The 20,274-nt window shown below is 47.3% G+C and overlaps 3 protein-coding genes across 6 annotated transcripts in view; 2 read left to right on the forward strand and 1 right to left on the reverse strand.

Moving 5' to 3' along the window:
* Positions 1 to 203: 203 nt before the first annotated feature.
* LOC144946285 (regulator of chromosome condensation-like) lies at positions 204 to 14,111 on the reverse strand. 4 transcript variants are annotated; one of them, XM_078875182.1, is made up of 11 exons: positions 13,699 to 14,111; positions 12,646 to 12,747; positions 11,954 to 12,055; positions 10,581 to 10,768; positions 9,852 to 10,031; positions 8,334 to 8,430; positions 7,304 to 7,426; positions 6,499 to 6,654; positions 6,039 to 6,149; positions 5,281 to 5,433; positions 204 to 4,409 (listed from the first exon to the last, which is right to left on the reverse strand). In XM_078875182.1, the coding sequence occupies exons 2-11, from the start codon at positions 12,734 to 12,736 to the stop codon at positions 4,243 to 4,245; spliced, it is 1,368 nt and encodes a 455-aa protein (XP_078731308.1). In that variant the 5' UTR covers positions 12,737 to 12,747; positions 13,699 to 14,111; the 3' UTR covers positions 204 to 4,242. The 4 variants fall into 4 exon arrangements, with proteins under 4 accessions (XP_078731308.1, XP_078731311.1, XP_078731312.1 ...); XM_078875175.1 differs by having other exon boundaries at positions 205 to 4,409; positions 6,039 to 6,155; XM_078875185.1 differs by lacking the exon at positions 11,954 to 12,055 and having other exon boundaries at positions 6,039 to 6,155.
* A 184-nt stretch (positions 14,112 to 14,295) lies between these two features.
* Positions 14,296 to 16,359, forward strand: SF3B5 (splicing factor 3b subunit 5). Its single transcript, XM_078875191.1, has one exon. It carries the CDS (start codon positions 14,348 to 14,350, stop codon positions 14,609 to 14,611), a length of 264 nt encoding a protein of 87 aa, XP_078731317.1. The 5' UTR covers positions 14,296 to 14,347; the 3' UTR covers positions 14,612 to 16,359.
* A 3,399-nt stretch (positions 16,360 to 19,758) lies between these two features.
* The window catches only part of LOC144938549 (zinc finger protein PLAG1-like), a 42,324-nt gene continuing 41,808 nt past the window's right edge, over positions 19,759 to 20,274 (forward strand). The window contains exon 1 of the mRNA XM_078866476.1: positions 19,759 to 19,852. The gene's annotated coding sequence lies outside the window, so the exon portion shown is untranslated. The remainder of the gene's footprint in view (positions 19,853 to 20,274) is intronic.

Consider the following 20,274-nt stretch of genomic DNA (forward strand, 5'->3'; position numbering starts at 1 on the left):
CTCCCCACGCTCTCTGCTCCAGCAACCAAGGCTTTCAATTCAGGCCTCTAGCAACCTCAACACACAAGTCAGCCGGAGATCACTCATTCTCCTCTGCTGCTCCCCTCTTCCTCTCTATAAACTAAATGTGCCAACGCTTATGTACAGCGTCTTGAGATGTGGTTACATTCAGACACGAAATGCATTCAAATTGTATGACCAATTATTTATTTAAATATATATAAACTGAAGCTAAACATTATACACAAAAATAACATTTACATGCGAGCACAACTTGTTAATTACGAACTGTTTTTTATTCACATCAAAATTATCGAGACGAATAAACACGAAATACAAGCATATTGCACATGCGTTTTACATTACCAAAAAAACATCCAAGTATTATCCATTCATTAAAAATGGTTCTCAAAGCAATGGTCTAACAGCTCCTGACATCAACATTTAACAGAATGGAAACACGCGCATTCATAAATAATATGTACCGAACTGTAAATAATACTTTAGGGTACCTCGTTAACAATACTAAACCGTAGACACGTTTCAAACAAATGTCACTGTGTGCAGTGCAGCCTTAACTTAACACAACGCATATCACAAAGTCACATTATCAAACAGTGCATCGTCCTCGCAGTCCAACTTGAAAGTTACCAAAATACAATTCGTACGTGCTACTGCATAAATATAGCTGTAAATGTATCAAAATATCTCGTATCATCTTATAAATAAATCCCTGAATCTGCGTAATCTACAGTGACTTAAGCGTACAACAAGAAAAACAAAAACTACAAATCCCAGTTTTACTTGGGTTTATATTGAGCCTCCTCTGTATAAATCCATTAATAGATAAAACCTGGATTCGTCCTTGAACCATAGGCCCATAAATTGCCTGTAGGTACCAGCCAGGGTGGCAAATTCTAACAATAATTTTCTTCAAGCATTTTATCTCCAGATCACAGCTATGTACGATAGCAAGGTGCCCATAGTAGCCTCTGATGAGAAAAGAAATGTAAAGAACATGGCCATTACATGATTGACATAGAATGATATTTTGTAGGGAGGGGGGGGATAACATATTACACATTTACAGAATAAGAAAAACAGAAAATAGGTCTCTAAACAGTACACACACTAAGATGGTGGGCATTTCTTCTGGTGGGTACTGGTCGAATTTGCCACTCCAAATGGTACTCCGAAAAAGCCTTTGGGCTCACTGGGCTACATGGGCACTGAGCGTGGCTGCACAATGCACATTCAGCAACAACCAACTTTCGCACGATTTCACCGTTCCCAAAAAAGTGCAAATGTAGTTACATATCAGGTAATGGCTCGTAACGGTAAAACCTGCAAGCATTCGACAGATTGCATGCAAAATACTTACGGCACAGGCACAGAAACACTGCATATATATAACCACACAGCAGGGACCAAGAAAATATTTGTAACATTGTTCAAACTTGGCATTTTTCAAAGTGGTGGGATTAAAACCTGAGTTGCAAAACTTCCGTGGCAACATCGCATTCCCATTTTGGAACGTCTGTGATGTCTTTCGTAAAATATGCATGATTACCTGACGACTACAGACTCAATCTGCTGCAAAAAGCTGCCTTTTTCAAAAGATTGTCAGTGTAAGGTTATTTTTTTCCATTGCTAAATACATATATGAATACTCTTCATTTTAAAAGCATACAGTCAAATTTGTTGTTATTTATTGCAAGAAATGCAGCAGAAACCTCGACAATTGATGAATATTAAGTCTAAAATGCGACAAACATATATCTTTACATCTCAACTCAAAAATTGTAACCACCAAACAATGCCTATGCCATCCATAAAGATTTGACAATTTAGATTAAAATTAAAAACATTTATCGCCCAAAATACGTACGTTGAATTGTGCACGAGAATTTTTGATCCATCCATGTTCACATTTCTCTACCACTACAGATTCACACCACGATGGATTACACATGCACCGCAATGGAAATACGCATTGATTGTAAATTGAATCATGACACTCAAATAACAACAGAGTTCTCAAGGGGCAGACTGTTTATATCTCTTTTACGGCCGTTTGCCAATCAACATCTGGGGATAGTGAAGTGGGGGTCAAGGGTCGGATCGAATATTGCAAACCCCTGATGTTAGCTGTGGTCAGGAATCCAACTCAGGACGCCGGGTTCACAGGGCAGTAAACTAACCGCTATGCCAACGCTCCACCCACACATCCTTAAGACGACATATTTTACAGGGGGGCAGCATTACGAATTACTTGTCAAGAGTGTAGCGATGCTCTAAATTTGAATTAACCGTTGTGAGCCGTGAACACTGCCAATCAAGCCCCAGGGCAAGTGTTGGCATTTGCAACAACAACAAAACACAGTGTGGCATGGATTACTCCTGGAGCTATGGCGCTTCTGATTTAAGGGCTGTGCTTGATCAACATCATTTAGTGCATGTTCACATATGTCCAAAGCAGTTGCTGAAGCAAGAACAAATAATCTGTTATTCAAGGCGAATAGGCATCCCTTATTAAAGGTTGCCACTTGTGACACCTGTTCCATGTGTACGAATTTTTTTCCTCCTTTATGGTCATCATGGAGTGCAAAATTATCACGAGATTTAAAAAAGTAAATGCTATAAAGCACCGCTCATTACCATGTCTGTAAGCATTTTACCAGACTGACATGTAATACAACATCATTTTGTAAATGGTCCTGCATAAAACACTGCAATTACCACCATTTTCCATTAGATTCTACAACACACTCCTCGCAGCTTGCCTGTAACATTTCGAAAAAATGGGTTCAGTGACACCGCATTACCATGCAATGACAAACGCGTCCAATTTAAAATGGAACATGACAGATCCGAGAGTAGCTCAGAGAACAAACTTGATTCCTGATGCAGGAGCCCATCACTCCCACACGTAATTAATTTCATGTCCATACAGAAGGGCCACGTGTGCGCTCCAATGCGATTGCCCAAAGTGGCGATTAAGAAAAAAAACATTGCTCACTTGGCACTCAAAACCACCCCAACTATGTCCAATTAAAATGACGCATTAACATATTGTACTGTTCAAGCCCTACTTAAAGCGATAATTTAATGCTTATCGAGGATAAGTGTCAAAACCATCACTTTGCTCAAACTTTACCCGACCCATTGTTTTTCAGGGAGATTATAAGTCGGTTTAAGTTTTGCCTCCCATTTTTTTCACTCCTTGGAATAAAAAAAAAGGGAGAAACATTATCCTTTCACTGTAAAATATTCACAGCGATCCGACACACACCGTCGTCACATACGATCGGTCACCGTGCACTCGGAAAGGCGGCTTGCGGTGAATATCTCTCACTTGGAGGACTGCTATGAAATCTTTGACGGTGCAGATTATTTGACAGACAAGAATCCTGCAGTCACCACGTAAATCAATTGTGCCAGTCTCTTTCAATTTCGCATTTATGCACCGATAACCGTGGGTTTTTTTTTCTTCTCATGCTGTGCTCCGCAGACACACGCTGATGATGCAAGGCCATGCTCGCACATCGGCACACAACGAAGACCACCTCTTGGTCCATTACGATCAAGTTTGTGCGTAAATATGCCCACTGGATAATTTTTCAGATGGGACAACATACGTAAGATTATTCTAAATTGCATCAAATTATTACATAGGTTGCCACTAGATATTGCATATAATTTATAGGTTACAGTTTTCTCTGCTCGTGGAAACAGCACCAACGATTGAAACAATGTTCTTCTTGCAAATCACAGAGGAAACGACGGCATATAGCAATTACCCATCGTTTTCAAACATTGGTAAAGATATAGACCTGTCCGTACAGCCAAATACACTGTTGGCATAAGTGCTGTTAGTGAACAGAGGCCGGCAGGGCGCACAATGGCTTGGTGGGGCTAGCAACGACGCCCGGCCGCCTGTCTCCCGCATTGCTGATGTTCACACACCGCAGGAGGTATTCACTTATGGCCAAGTCGACCTTGGGGAGGTGCAGGAGGTTTCAGATATCCTTAAGTTATGTTAGACATCAGAAGCGAATTGAACTCGGGTTGTCAGGTGAGTAGTGCAGCGTGCTAAAACACTACGCCGCTGCTCCCTGCAACACACATACAACACACACACACGCAACTTCTATGGGGAAATTACCACCCCCAGCCAATAACCTTCGAGCAGACTTGCACAGCGAGACCGTCTCAAAAGGGAGGCGCAAGCGCCGATCGGCATCACTTGTCGGTGACGAGCAGCAGGGTGTGCTGCCCCCCGCTGGAGGCGGCCAGCACGTGCCGGCTCTCCAGCTGCTTGCCGGTGACCTGCACGGGGCTCCACTCGTCCTCGTCCTCGCCCGTGCCCAGCTGGCAGTTCGTGCCCATGCCCCAGGAAAAGGCACGTCCTGGAAAGCGTCGTTCGTGCCACCGTTAGGTCTGGTGTAACGCGTTTTGTTTTCTATGCAGGTGTGAGCTTCTTCTTTGCTACGGTCAGGATGTTGTTACTGTCAAAACAAAGTTACATGCGACTGAACGTGTCGTCGTCGTCGTCATCATCATCATCATAAGCCATCATCAATCCACTGCTGGATAAAGTCCTCCCCACTAAGCCACCGCCACCGCCATCTCAAGTTTCTGCGATGTAACAATCCACCTTGCACCTAAACACGAGCTGATCTCATCGCTTCATCTCCTCGGCGGATATCGCATGAGACGCATTCCATTCCTTGCTGGCCACTGCCATTATTCTCGACAATCATCCATCATCTTTGATAACAATAACATGTTCTGCCCAAGCCCACTGATTTTTCTTAAAGAGTTTTAATGATGTAATTTATTCGTGTAAGTCCTATAATCAATGTTCCTCTTTCTCTCTCAGTGTAATTCCAAGTATGAATGTATCCACGCTTCTTTGTGCACATTTCCATTTGATATTCCATTTTTATTTGTTAATAAGCGTGTTTCTGAACCACGTCACAGCAGACTGTGCACACCGATTAAAACTGATCTTTTCAAGACACATCGCTACGTTAATGTTCATTATCAAGTTCCGCTTTCCAAGAAACCTCCACGCTGTTATATTTGCCCTAAATTGTCCTGCATTGCCATGCGCATATTACAACATTAACGCATACAATTTGAAGTAATTTGTGGTGTAAATCCAACAACAACAATTCCCGACACCTGTAACTTAAGGCTCATCTTCACGTACACAACACGGAGACCACCTCTGCAACAACGACTGGGTGGCACACGCGGAGAATGCTGTGTCATTACCGTCTTTGGTGACGGCGTAACTGACGCTGGCGCCACAAGCTATGGAGTTGATGTGCGAGGGAGTGGGCACCAGCGTGGGCAGCGCCATGTCGCGTGCCCCCTTGCCCAGTCCCAGGCGCCCGTAGTCGGCACGGCCCAGGCTGTACACCTTGCCTGAGAGCACGGCGAGAGACGGGAGGCTTCACCACACCCGGCGTTTGGTCTAACGCTGCCGTGGTGTAACAATTAACCGCACACTTGACTTGCAATCCAGAGATCGCCGGTTCAATTCCATCTCACAACGCAGCAGTTGAAACAATGATGGCAATGTTTCTTTGAACGGGTTCACTGCGGGTCGCTGATCGGCCGTGCCTAGCAAGTGTGAAAGAGTAGGCCAAATACTCTCTATAGGGACCCTCTAGAGCCATCTGGAAGAGACCCTTCCATATTTTTGTCATTTTATTATCTTGTCCCACAATTTTTATCTTACTCGTGCTATCAGCATTGTGTCATGGGATTAATTCTACAGCGCAATCTTTTGTGTTAGAAATTAAATACTTGATCATTACTAAATGTCGTTTTGAGAATTGTTCTTCAACTTTACCAGTGGGCTGACACGATAATAATTATCGGAGCGTTAAACACTTATACACGTGACATTTGTATTTGTTTGGCTGTGTATGTTTTACAATTAAAAAAGTGGCCAGATCCTAACTTGGCCTGCCCCAAAACAAAATGATGCGTGGCTAAACTTTGCACGGCCATGTGAGCAGGCTTACCTCCAGAGTCGAGGCACAGAGAATGGTGCTGGCCGCCACAAAGCTCCAACCACGTCTTGGAGTTCTCAAAGGAAGTGAGGAGGTTAGGCACAAATGCAGAGTCTGGCTTGGCTGTTCCTAGAAAGCAAATGCAATTTAATGACGCAAGCGTGGTGCGGCAGGACACGTTGCTGGAAGGGATGGCCGGGGTTCGAGACGATCGACGGAGTGGCAGCCAAGAAGATAGGATGCCCTTAAGAAGAGCCATTGGCTGAAACATCTCTTATAATCTTGTTTTTCTTCTATGGCAGCGTTATTTACACGTGTTGAGTTTTTAATTTATCCACTCAGTTGCACAGGTAGATATAACAAAAATTTACAGTATGCAGATATTGGAAGTACAGTATATTTTAAGGCATTTCCAACAGGGGCGGGCGGGGGCACGCGAGTGTTTGTTCTCCCTCGTCCGTTTGCGACTCACCCAGCTGGTGGTAGTTTGAGAGGCCGAAGCCATAGAGGCTGCCATCTGTGCTGAGCGCGAAGGTGAAGTATGAGCCACAAAACACGTCCAGGAACTCAACGTGGCTGTGCCCCCTCCTGGCTTTGACGCGCACCTGCTGTGGCACCAGCAGACGCACTGCACGCGTGACATAGCGGTGTTGATTTTGTGAGGTAGAAGGTAGTGATGAAAATATTCATCAATGAGGCGTTTCTATTTTATTTGAGTCAACGACGACTGTTGAGTTCGACGAATCATCAAGCGTGACGATGACAATGCCGATCCACCAAAAACCAAGGTGTGACTATTTCGAGATTAATTTAACGAGTCTGAATAAAGATGTGGGCTAAGATAGGTTGGTAATGTTAATAGAGACCGCAGTAGTAGAGGCAGACCAAACATTTTAATTGGTCACACACAGTGTGCATATAAAAATATTCATTCAGTCACCAATTGTCTGACCTGATAACATTGGGATGGGTGAAAAATTCCATGCCCCTCACACCAGCATGTAATAACTAAGCGCTCTGCTAACGTTGACTGCTTTCGTCGACTCAGAGAATGACTACTTGAAAATCCACAGACTAAGACTTTAACTAAAATTGACTATGACTAAAGTAAAACGTTTGGACTAAAGTGACACTGACCATAAGAAGAGCAATCAGAGCAGATGCGGCCAGACCATCAACTAAAGGACGGCTTATCACGAATCTTGGGTTTGTATACGCTTCGATGCCTAAAATGTTCAACGTATTATCGCACGGGTGAACTTTAGCTGGTGGCTTACGGAGTCCTCTCCTGCCACCACGGTTGGCGAACATTTCCGCGACTCTTCCCAGCTGGCCTTGCTCCCCGCAGCCCAGGGTGTAAACCTGTCTGCTCTCGCTCAGCAGCACTAGGTGATCGTTCCCTGCACAAACAACACCACGATAATACAATTACCAATGGACGATGTGCCATTATCAAGGAACTATGTTCGTACACATTGCGAGCTACAAATGAATATATTGTACATTTCACGTAGGCTTTCGCGAACAATATCATCCATAGGTTTTCTTGGGTTAGATCGCGTAAATATATAAATGTGTCATTAAAACCCGCCACCACTCGACACAGCCAACTAGTAAGGGTTGTCACGTAAACAGAACATGCCAATTCGTCACTAGTACAGCACACCGGTGTCAGAGAGCCAAGCCACAACATTTACAACAGGCAGATTTATGTCCATCGCCTGATGAAGCTAGTTGTAATTACTGGCGAAACGTCGTACTCAGATTGTAAATGTTGTGGCTTGGCTCTCCAACACACCGGTGTGCTGTACTAGTGACGAATTGGCACGTTGTTTACGTGACAACACTTACTAGTTCGCTGTGTTGGGTGGTTGCAGGTTTTAATGACACATTTATATATTTACGCGATCTAACCCATAAAACCTCTATTATGGATTTCATAAACTGTGCTCCTCATTATCATATCGGGGGATGTCCTGTAAAAATGTGATAACCAATAAAAGTTTAATGTCTGGTAAAAAGGGTTATTACCATAAGTGGTTGGATAATGTTTATAAAGTGAAGTTCATTGTACAGCTGTCTGTGATGCAATGAAACAGTCAGAAGTTGATGTGAGCAGTTTCAATCAAGTCAGGATTAAATGTATTGGGAAAATGTACGTGATTACGTTTTCCCAGGAAACCCCAAGTATGTGAGGCCGTAACAGAGTTCAGTGATGCAGCAAGATTATCATACACCCAAAAAGCCACTTAAGTTTCGATGAGCCCATGCAAATAACGATGACCGATACGAGTACATTGCACGAACCAGAGGCCACCTTCACTATGCGGGTGTCAAGGGTGAGCTTGGTGGGCAGGGGACATTTCATCATGGGCTCCAGCAGTCCAATACTGCCGTTGTTGTCCTGCAACACAACAATATATACTTATGCTTCTTTTGTATGGCGTTTGAAACATTACAAAAGGTTACGATTGTGTCTTTAATTTTGTAAAGCCATTCCACAGCATCCGGGGTGGCTGAGTGGAGGCCACTTGTACAACCAGAAAAGGTGTATTGTTTTTGGGGCAGTCATCAGTGAGATGCCTGATGGTTTGAAACTGACCGCATTCGCAATTTGGCGAGTCCTGCATTTAAATACATTTCTGTCGTTTACATTGTCGATTGACATAAAATACAAAAATAACCAATGTGGTTTTTTTCCCTGTCAAAAGCAGAATTTGGGGAAGCTCTGGGCCTCAAGGCCATATCCACCCAACAGTGAGTGATATATGAAACAGGAGTGCGTCTCCTATCACCCTCCCACTTCAACAACTTGCACTGACCAGGATGGTGAAGTATGGTCAAACAACCTCCATGACTGACATGGTAATTGAGAGATCTTCAACTGTCAGCAAATTGACGAAAAAGCTGTAGTTCTAAAATAATTGAGGTAAAATCTTGCAAAACACATGGAATTATGTAACAGTTTCATACTAATTTTTACTCATAACGTGCTGGCACGGAATGCGCTCGCTCTCAAAGAGAGAGGGAACGACTTAGAGGCACGAGGAACCACAGGCCAGCAGGAAAGGCAGACATGTGGTGAGCTGGCGCCAAATTCCAACCCGAGCTCTGTGGTCCTCTATATATGAAGGTGTTTTCGGATGACCAAATTACCCTAAGAAAAGTCACATGTGTAAGAGTGCAACACTCTATACCATACAGATTGAACAGGTGGAGTCCACATTTGCTGTACTGCCTTTTCCTGTTAAGTCAGGGTAAGGCACCTCGATGCTGACGGAATGGGCGTTTTCGCAGCATTTGTGATCCACAAAACCTCACCTGCACAGTGCTGGATTGCAGGTGTGCACCACCACTACCCCCACTAGTATTGAATGACCAGTCTGAAAACCGACAGCTAGCTGTCTTGACAAAATTTGTTTGCATAAAGTATTTGCAAATTATTTTGCAATAGTTTGTGTCACCCAAGTTTCTGGCAACAATTTTATCAATTTGATCAGTTTTCATGAGAGTAATGCCATACTAACAACATCTTACACTATGGTCCCAATCTTAGTTGATAATTTTTGCCAGTCATTGTGCCACAATGTTACGGACCGATGAACAGACGGCCAGTGCTGATGTGTAAATGCTTTCACAGCAAGGCGGCGGTTTTGTTTTGGCGAGCACGTGAACCTTTTGTTGTGAATTCGCTTTACTAACCTGCCCGAAAGGGACTTAAGTTGGAGTAATGTTTGCAGCAACCCCGTTTGTATATTTGGATCGTAGTTGAAAGCGTTACGTTTTTAAGTGAGCAAAATGACATTGGAACAATTTCTATCTCACTCGGAAGGTCCCCCACAAGTAGACGGATCCAAACTCGGTGAGGACGGCCGTGTGGCTATCCCCAGCCGACACCTGCACCGCGAGCTCCGGCAGCGTCACTGTGCCAGGCATGGCCTCTTCTACATCCTCCACCGTATTTCGGCCCAGCGCTCCTTCGTCATTGCAGCCAAACGTGTACACCTGGCAAGGGAACGCGGGGGGGGGGGGTGATCGGTGGCAAAAACGTTGGAGAAAAAGTGACGGCGAGGACGTTTTTGTTCAAATGCTTTGATGCTTTAGAGCTGGACTACCCAGCTATTTGGTGATGTGGTGTAAGTTCAAGTTTGGCACACCTGTGTAGAATATCAGTTGTTGAAGTTGTGGTGACTGCGACTAGCGCTATGTATTATCCAATTATCTAAGTAGTTTAGCTTGCAGCACCGGCCTACAAGTGGGCAACTGTCTGCCAACAGCAGGGCAATGCTGTGATTGGTTTTCCAAATTAAGTAATTCTCAAGTAATAATTCAAATTTGGCGAATTTGGACTGAGACGCCAGCCTAGTATTTTTTTAATTAACGTCACAGGTTCTGCGACATCCACTGCGAAGCATGCGGCGCATAATTATGGTTAATAATACACCAGCATTACCAACCAGGGCGGCCACAGGGCTTATAATGCAAATCTCTGTCACAATCGCGCTAGCGCTGGGCCATGTCACCGATCCCAGCGGAGGCCAAGTGGCTGCTTACCTTACCGCTCTTGCCCAGGCACACGGAATGCATACCCCCGGCCACGGCCTGCAGCACAGGCTCGGGCATGTGTACCAGGGCTGGTCTCTTGCGCTCCATGACCTTCGGGCCTAATCCCAGCTGACCCACGTCGCCCTGTCCAATTGCCAGCACTGCGCCGGGTTTACCCCGGTGTGACGGGTGAGTGACTACAGAGGGGCACAGACAGAAGCAATGTAAGGAAAAAGCAGTTGAGTGTTGCGTGCGTTGTGTGCAAATGCTATGCTGTGTATTGTCAATCACACTCGTCGCAGCCATCATCAGCCACTGTGTATCCGTTGCTGCATGAAATGATCATCATTTAATATTCATACCACTCCTCTCTTGCAGTAAAGTGTCTCACACATGCAAATTTACTCATGTTATCGCTCCATTTCTGTGGTGGTTGTCTTTTCAAGTGCCTTTGACTATTTTACTGTCAATAGTCTCATACATTGTCCTGCCCAAAGCTCACAAACTATTCTATAAAGTCAGTATATTTCTCAGGTGTATCGGTTCGCCAATGTATAGAACTTATTTTGCACCGTACGTGGCCAACTGTGCTAATCGGAGGTGTGGGGGAAGAACTAAACACAAAAAGCACATGCCCTTCTTACCATCTCTCAATATCATTATGAGCATGTACATTAGGGCTGAACGATTTGGGGAAAATATCTAATTGCGATTTTTCTGACAGATATTGCGATTTGATTTGCGATTACATTTTTTTAAGTTAAGCTTCAGTTCAATATTCACTGTGTAATAGATTTAAAACATGTGATGGAGCATTACCACATGATACCATCAAAATATGAACTGCTCTTTATATTCTAATGCAAGGATGAGAACTTAAAAAATATGAATTACTTCCGTGTATTTATTCAAATGTTTTAATTGAAATAGAACAATCAAACATAGAACAATTGTCAAGTTAAATAAATAAAGCTATGATAATAAAAAGAATAAAACAATTTCCATAAAGTAATAGGACTTTTCAAATCGCAAAAAATCACAGCCTTTGCGATTTGCTAATCGCATTGTTTCAAATTGCGATTTATATTTGAAATCGATTAATCGTCCAGCCCTAATGTACATCTCTATAACCAGAACACCAGGAGAAAACCAGAAGTCAACACTCTGCAATCGACTACAATGGCGAGTGAGCAGTCTAAATGCTGTAAACTACCACATCTGGAAAACAACACAAATCACATCTGCCTACCTGCCATATCCATCGTTTGATACGTCAATTGTAAAATTAAGTAGGTTCATAGGCATTGTAGTCCGTGAACCTACTTCAGAACAAGAAATAATTTTGACAGCTCGCTGCTACGTGAAACAATCGAGGACATCACCTTTCGCCTGCGTGGTCATTGAAGACGACTCATTGCCGTTGTTCACTGACACAGCAGAATGCTTCGGGGGCCTCCCTCGCTTGCCCGGCATCGTCGGCTCTTCTGCAGGTGTGAGAGGGCAGGTTGAGGAGAGATACTGACCCAGGTGAGGAGGGAAGAACCAGGTGATGACGGGGCACTGACTCTCTAATCGACTACAATGGCAACACAAGCAGTCAAAAATGCAAACATTTGAGTTGTACGCCTTTTGGCGTCATCTGGTCCAACACCAGTGGAGACTAGGCTCTAAGAAAAGCCGTCTCGGGTGTGGACCAATCAATTTCAAGGACACTGCATATCATTATCAGAGTTGTCTCTTTTTGTTTGCATTTTTGACTGCTTGTGTTGTGGTTATTGCAAACATGATCCCTTGTATACAGGTGTCAGTTTTGGTGCCAGCTAAAAGGGTAAAAACCTATTACTATATCTTGCTACTGAATAAAAGGTCTCATAACGTAAATACAATGGCAAGTTAGCAGTCTAAATGCTGTAAACTACCGCATCTGGAAAACTACACAAATCACATCTGCCTACCTGCCATAGCCATCGTTTGATACGTCAATTCATAGGCATTTTAGTGCGTGAACCTACTTTAGAATAACAATAAATCATTTTGACAGCTCGCTGCTACGTGAAACAGTCGAGAACATCACCTTTCACCTTCATGGTCACTGAAGACGACTCCTTGCCGTTGTTCACGGACACAGCAGAACGCTTCGGGGGCCTCCCTCGCTTGCCCGGCATCTTCGTCTCTCCTGCAGGTGTGAGAGGGCGGGTTGAGCAGAGATACTGACTTAGGGAGGAGGGGGGTGGGACCCAGGTGAGGGGGGGGGGGACCCAGGTGAGGATGGGGGGGGCCCAGGTGAGGGGGGGGGACCCAGGTGAGGGGGGGGGCCAAGGTGAGGGGGGGGGGCCCAGGTGAGGGGGGGAAGCCCAGGTGAGGGGGGGGGGCCAGGTGAGGGGGGGGGCCAGGTGAGGGGGGGGGGGCCCAGGTGAGGGGGGGGGACCCAGGTGAGGGGGGGGGGACCCAGGTGAGGGGGGGGCCCAGGTGAGGGGGGGGGGGAGACCCAGGTGTGGGGGGGCCCAGGTGAGGGAGGGGGGCCCAGGTGAGGGGGGGGACCCAGGTGAGGGGGGGGACCCAGGTGAGGGGGGGGGACCCAGGTGAGGGGGGGGCCCAGGTGAGGGAGGGGGGCCCAGGTGAGGGGGGGGACCCAGGTGAGGGGGGGGCCAAGGTGAGGGGGGGGGCCCATGTGAGGGGGGGGGGAGACCCAGGTGAGGGGGGGACCAGGTGAGGGGGGGGGCCCATGTGAGGGGGGGGGCCCAGGTGAGGGGGGGGGAGACCCAGGTGAGGGGGGGGGGGTCCAGGTGAGGGGCCCAGGTGAGAAGGGGGGAGACCCAGGTGAGGGGGGGGTGACCCAGGTGAGGGGGGGGGGGGCCCAGGTGAGGGGGGACCCAGGTGAGGGGGGGGGCACCCAGGTGAGGGGGGGACCCAGGTGAGGGGGGGACCCAGGTGAGGATGGGGGGGGGACCCAGGTGAGAGGGGGACCCAGGTGAGGGGGGGGGACCCAGGTGAGGATGGGGGGGACCCAGGTGAGGGGGGGACCCAGGTGAGGGGGGAGGGAGACCCAGGTGAGGGGGGGGGGTACCCAGGTGAGGATGGGGGAGACCCAGGTGAGGAGGGGGGGCCCAGGTGAGGAAGTTGAGACCTTGGGTGCAGGTGATGAGTTTTTTTCTCCCGTCGCGATATTTGCAACAAACGATGGCCGCCTCACACACTCATACAGCAGCGATACCGATTAAAACTTTTATTGTAAAAAACCATAAATAACATAAAATTTGGGTTAACAAATCTCCAACATCGACAGCTTCCGAGTCGCGGGAAAATAAAAAAAAGTCGAGAGAGTCCCTCAAAGTGGCAACTTTAAAAACCGTTAAGTCTCGTCCGCCAAAGCGCGGCAATACCGACAACGCTATTAAGAGTAACAATAACACTGCACTTAATTAAAATTAAAAACATAAACTCAGCAGAAGTAAAGGATCGTCGGTGGCTATTGCCGAAGCGACGTCTCTTGTACAGTGCGGCCGCGACCTCTCGCCCCGCGACCCGGACGTGAGAGAGGCGGCCATGGTGGTGACGACGACCACAAATATCATCATCATCATCAAACACCGCATTTCCTCATAAAACAATTAACAATCAAACACAAAGTCACATTCACGTGTGTTTTTTTGTTCATACGTTTAAAATTAATTATTATTAAAAAATAAATGGTGCCAATGTAAAGTGCGTCACTTCCGGCGGAAGAGGCGCGGCCTCCTTCCTTCTCTTCCATTGTCGTCAATCCCTGGGCCACGATGTCGGACCGCTACAACATCCACAGCCAACTCGAGCATCTGCAGTCCAAGTACATCGGCACGGGCCACGCCGACACGACGCGCTACGAGTGGCTGGTCAACCAGCACCGCGACAGCTACTCGTCCTACATGGGCCACTTCGACCTGCTCAACTACTTCGCCATCGCCGAGAACGAGAGCAAGGCCCGCGTCCGCTTCAACCTCATGGAGAAGATGTTGCAGCCATGCGGCCCGCCGCCCTACAAGCCCGAGGACGCGCTCTGAGAGAGCCCCGCACCCCCACCACCCATCGCCGCCTCGTTCGCTCACCACCCCGGCGGCCACCGACCCCCAACCGGACGTCAACCGAACACCGAACTGGACACCGACCCCCAGCCGGACACCGACCCCCAACCGGACACCAACCGGCCACCGACCCCAACAGGACACCAACCGGACACCGACCGAACTGAGGGCGCCACAATGCACGTGTTCGCTACGATGCCGCGCCTCTCGTGTTGGATGGGAATTGGTGATGATGGGTCCCGGAGGATGGCAAGAATTTGGGGTGGATGAAGATGATGGGGCGGCGAAGGTTTGGGTGGAAGATGGGCTGGCTGTGACCGGGTGTGGCGAATGGAGACACGGTTACGGATGGACTGGCTGCTGCTGCTGGATAGAAAACATCGAGTGGATGAGGGAAGGATTGGGTGGGGACTGGAGACATCGGGTGGGGTGGAAGAGTTGTTGTGGAGTGGGTAGATCTGACTGGGCCGGGGGTGGTGATATTGGCCATGTGGGTGAGTTGACCGGCTGGATGGAGGAGGGATTGGCTGGGACCCCCAGGATGCATTGGCTGAATGGATCGAGGGCAGTTGGATGGGTGCACCTGGTGGAGACGATGTCGTGTCCTCTTGATGATATAGAATTGCTAGCTCGGATGATGTTTTTACCCGTGGACTGTTGCAAAATCACCTAAAGTTATTTGTTTCGCTTGTACTATTTGCAACCACCAACTAAGGGATTCTACTTAAATTTTTTTGCAACCGTCCACTGGTTGTTGGTGTGATGCCGAGTTGGGATGTTGGAACGGGACGATGTTAGAGCTCTTGAGCTTGCTTAGTCCCGGGCTGTGCTGCGGTGTTGCTATCTCCCATGTTTTCCCGACCATCACCCCACTTCCCCTTTTACATCGGTGTCAATTGTAAAGGGGTCGTGATATGCCACTGCATTTAGACGCTATTGACATCCAAATTGTTGAGATGGATGCCCATGGCCTGGTGTACCAGCTCATGGAGATGAGGTCCAGTCTGGAAAGTTTGATCCCTGAGCCACCATCGACCTGGTGAAATGCTGCCGAGTCCATATCTTCCCTCCACACCCGCCTGCTGCCACGAGAAGATCACCTTCGCTCCTGGAGGTTGGAGTTGACGGGGATCAACAACCGTGGCCTGCTCACAGACCCTGCCGACAAACCGGGACACTCTTTTTTCCAATGAGCTACCAAGTCGTGTGCTAGACCAGCGCCGCGGAGAGCCAGGTTTTTCCACTGCAGAAGATAAGCTCTGCGGCTCGCGTCAATGATAAGAGTCGCACGTCGTGTGCATGATGAAAATTATCAACTCTGTGCTTGTGTGGCCTCGACCCAGATGTCTTCTGAGGTCAGCGTATCAGGGGTATGTCCTGGCAAATATCCAGTGGAAAACCAGCATCCTGTGCGGGTCCTGTGCCGGGTATGGCTTTTACCCAAGGTGGATAAACATGAATGGGAATTATTTTGTGTGGCCATTCGATTTAAATTGTGTGTGAACTATTTGACCATATCAATAAATCGGTACCACTAAAATATCTGGTTTGGGGCCATGGGTGAATAACAGTACAAGGCAGTGGGAGACTTTTTTGGAGTACATTGGGGAATTTTGTGTTGGCTTTGGAATTTACTGTTTTATGTTGATGCATTAGGGTTTGCTTGAGATTGTGAAAACCTTTTTGTAAGTTGCTAAGTATAAATAAAAAGCTATTTCGTAATTGGATATATTTTGTCTTGTGGCTGTGTTGTGTACAGTACAGAGGTTGCACAAACACCTTGTGCATTTAGTACCTTGGCATTTAAGTAACGTTTCGATGTGTATGTAATCCATGTCGGGTTTGTCGCTCATCTGTGTTGTGATGACGCAGAAGTTGGTAACCTATGAACCCAGCAACCCTAGATCAGTTCGCAGTCACGGCTAATGTCAGTGGCGAATGATCTCTGACCTGGGTCGTCTGGGTCTTCCCCCACCCCCTTCTGCAGCAACCCACACGGCTGTAAAATAGATATAGTGCAGCCTACTCCCCTTTCCATTATTGTCCTTCCCCCGCACCTCTGATTAGCACAGTTGGCTACGTACGGTGCGAAAGAAGTTCATTTCAGTAGCCGTAATTTATGGGTCATGATTCATGGATCAATTATTTTATTTCCACTGAATGGCTAATCCATGAATTCAAACCTGCTTAAATTTGGATAAGGGAAAATACGAGATAAAAGTTGGTAATTCTGCAAACTTTATTTAGCATGAGGGTTGTCTCAGCCATAATTTATAACTGATACCTTGCCTGCCATGCAGTAACGTCGAGACGCCAGGACAAAGGGGCCTTTGAGTTAATTAGGAAGAAAATTATTGCAGACATACAACATTCAAAAATAATATGGCATGGCCCATATACACTGAAGAATAAACTAAATCGAACAGCTAAGTGCACTAGAGAGTAGTGTTTTTTTACCTGCTTCATTTAAGTTATACACCATCTTAGACTGTATTTTATTTCGCTTTAAATTCATGAAATTTTGTATGTATATGTTTGGGTAAGGTGTTCCATACCTTTGGTGCTATTGAAAACATCTTTCCAGGTCATTTAAATTACTGTAATTTGTTTTATACTGTACTACATACCACCACTCGACCCTATATGAACTCACTGGGGGTAACATCCCTACTTGTTAACACCCCAGTTGGATTCCGGTTACAGAGGATGGTTCACTTGTATAAGGGGAAAAGCAGCGCGTGGCTTGTAATATGAGTGTAAAATCAACCAATATATCACATTATTCATCACGACAAGCTTAGGCAATGTGCCACGTCTACAAAGTTCAAGTCGCAAATGTTTTAGTTTACCCAGAATATGTAGCTATGAATCAATGTTATCAGCACCTCTCTAATCAACCACCATGATGACATTTACATCATGAGAGTCACTAGAGAACAACCTATCACAAAGGTGACATTGCAGGCAAAAAAACTCCACATTCGTCAATGACACTGCTCTTACAGTTGGCGATTTGGGCAAATTGCTCTTCTCTGCTGAATGGAAACTGCCTGAATCGTCACATTATATAATCGTTCCTCTAGGGCAGTGCTATTCAGTGTATTGAGTTTTTGTTATTTATGTTTGTGCACCACGACTGCCAACGGAGCACCACATATTTGGTGCATAACAAAAATACGGCAATTACATTACTGTATGTACTTCAGTGTAGAAAAAGTGAATACAGTATAACCTTAAAACTGTTTGCACAAATTGGAAGAGTCCAGTTTTCGCGTCTCCCAAAGCTTCAAATTTTAAAGGTTTTTACCACACTGCCCCGATGCTGCTGACCCATTAGCGGCCTATAACACTTGATATGCATTGTGGTTGCCCATCCAAGCTCAAACCTGCTTAGCTTCCGATATTTTTAAGACATCGGGAACATCACGGATGGTTTGGTCAACAAGGCAATGATGGAGTACAGTATATATGTACTCTTTATATGAGCTTTATAGCTCATCGGATTCCTCCAGTACAAATATTCTTATTCTGTTTATCATTCGTTTAAGCGGATGGTGTCTTGTGGAGGGGGTCTCAGTGGAGGGCGATCAGGAGACAGGAGCGAGTGGTAAGTTGTATTACTATTTGGTGTCCGCAAGGAGTGACTTGCTGACAGTCACATGCGCTCATTCAACATGCAAACCCAGAGAATTCAAGACTTTTAACAGACTTGGGGCAGCACCTGAGATGCTCGCCAACGAAGGCTAGCGCCTATGAAGGTCCTCGCTAACACGAGAAGGTGGGTGACCAGCACCACGCCCGACCGCCTTTGTCTCCCCAGTGGCGATGTTTACACACCGCACCAAGTACTGATTTGAGGCTGAGTCGACCTAGGGGGAAGGCCGGTGTTGGCCGTGAGCAGGAATCGAACTCGGGTCGCTGAGTTCGTAGCGCAGCGCGCTAACCGCTACACTACCGCTCCCAGATAATCCACACATACTACACACGTACTACACACATACTACACACACTACACACACAATCATCACACACATCATCCCCATCACAGCCACCGCACACACCCCATCAACAGTGAACAACGAACCCCAACTACCAGTGAAGAAGGCACACCCTGACAGAATACACCACTACCACAGTCGTACCGGCAACACGATCGTCACACCACTATCACGAGCAGCCGCACAAACAGAACACTCATATCTCTGCACACCACATTACACATCGCCATATAATACCACCACAATCATTACAACACAATGATCACACCACCGTAACCGCATCAGCAGAACCACGATCACTATACACCATCAACTACAATGATCACTCCACCGTAACTACAATCATCACATCAACACCATCACAATCACCACCACCACGATCATCGCTAGACACCACCACCACAATTATCACTCCACCGTAACTGAAATCATCACGTCACCAACACAATCATCATTACACCACCACAATGATCACACCACCACAATGATCACACCACCACAATGATAACACAACCACATCACCACCACAACCACATCACCACCACCGCAACCGCATCACCACCACCAGGAGTATCGCTGTACACAATCACCACAATGATCACGCCACCGTAACTACAATCATCACATCACCACCACCACAAACATAATTACACTACCACAATGATCACAACCGCATTTCCACCACAACCACATCCCCACCACCACCACTTCACCACAACCGCACCACAACCACATCACCACCACCACCACCACATCACCACCACCGCATCACCTCCACCGCATCACCTCCACCGCATCACAACCGCACCACCACATCACCACCACCACAACCGCATCCCCACCACCGCATCCCCACCACCACATCACCACAACCGCACCACCACCACATCACCACAACCACCACAACCAGATCACCACAACCACCACAACCAGATCACCACAACCACATCACCACAACCGCACCACCACCACCACGAGCAGCAGCATGAGCATCGCGCCACGCGCCGCTGCTGCTGCCGTGGCCGCAGCAGCAGCAGCGGCGGCGGCGGCGCGCTGTGTACAGGTGACGTCACTCCCAGCAGTCCCCGCCACAATGGCGCTCCGAGCGGCCGCGGAGAGATGCAGGAGGCGGCGGTGAAAATTTGAAATAAATTTTGCAAAAATCGGGCGCGCGTCGCAGCGCGTCGCGGACGCCGGCGGGCGGCATGCGGGCGCCCCGAGGGTAAGTTAGCGCGCACACGGGCCGCCGAGTCGTGACGTAAACCGGTTTAAAATCCCGCCGAAAAAGTGCGCTTGTGTGTAGTGTGAGAGAGCGAGAGTGTGAGAGAGAGAGGGGGGGGGGAGAGGGGAGGGAGAGAGCTGAGCGCACAAAGTTTCTTTACTCCTCCTCTCGCTGCTGCTGCTGCTCCCCGGGTGAGGGGAGGGGGAGGCGCGCGCGCGCGCCTCCCCCTCCCCTCACCAGCCCCTCCCCTTAACTCTTCCCATCACTTTTGCTTATCGCCCGTCAACTTTCTCAGCTCGTCACCCCCCCCTCATCTCCTCAGCCCCTCTCCCCCAATCAGCCCCCCTCCTCAGCCCCTCCCCTCACTTTTCACTCTCCCCCCCTCCGCTCCTCTTTCCTCAGCCATCCCCTCACTCCCCCCG

Source organism: Lampetra fluviatilis, chromosome 2 (assembly GCF_964198595.1).
Source record: "Lampetra fluviatilis chromosome 2, kcLamFluv1.1, whole genome shotgun sequence".
Classification (NCBI taxonomy): Eukaryota; Metazoa; Chordata; class Hyperoartia; order Petromyzontiformes; family Petromyzontidae; genus Lampetra; species Lampetra fluviatilis.

Bases quoted from the DNA above. Each gene is read 5' to 3' on its own strand.
- LOC144946285 (XM_078875175.1), bottom strand. From the start codon at position 12,736: ATGCCGGGCAAGCGAGGGAGGCCCCCGAAGCGTTCTGCTGTGTCCGTG. The intron at 8,431-9,851 runs GTGAGATAGAAA...GTTGTGTTGCAG, and splicing joins ACTTGTGGGGGACCTTCCGA to GACAACAACGGCAGTATTGG. The intron at 5,434-6,038 runs GTAAGCCTGCTC...CCGTGCTCTCAG, and splicing joins TCTGTGCCTCGACTCTGGAG to GCAAGGTGTACAGCCTGGGC.
- SF3B5 (XM_078875191.1), top strand. From the start codon at position 14,348: ATGTCGGACCGCTACAACATCCACAGCCAACTCGAGCATCTGCAGTCC.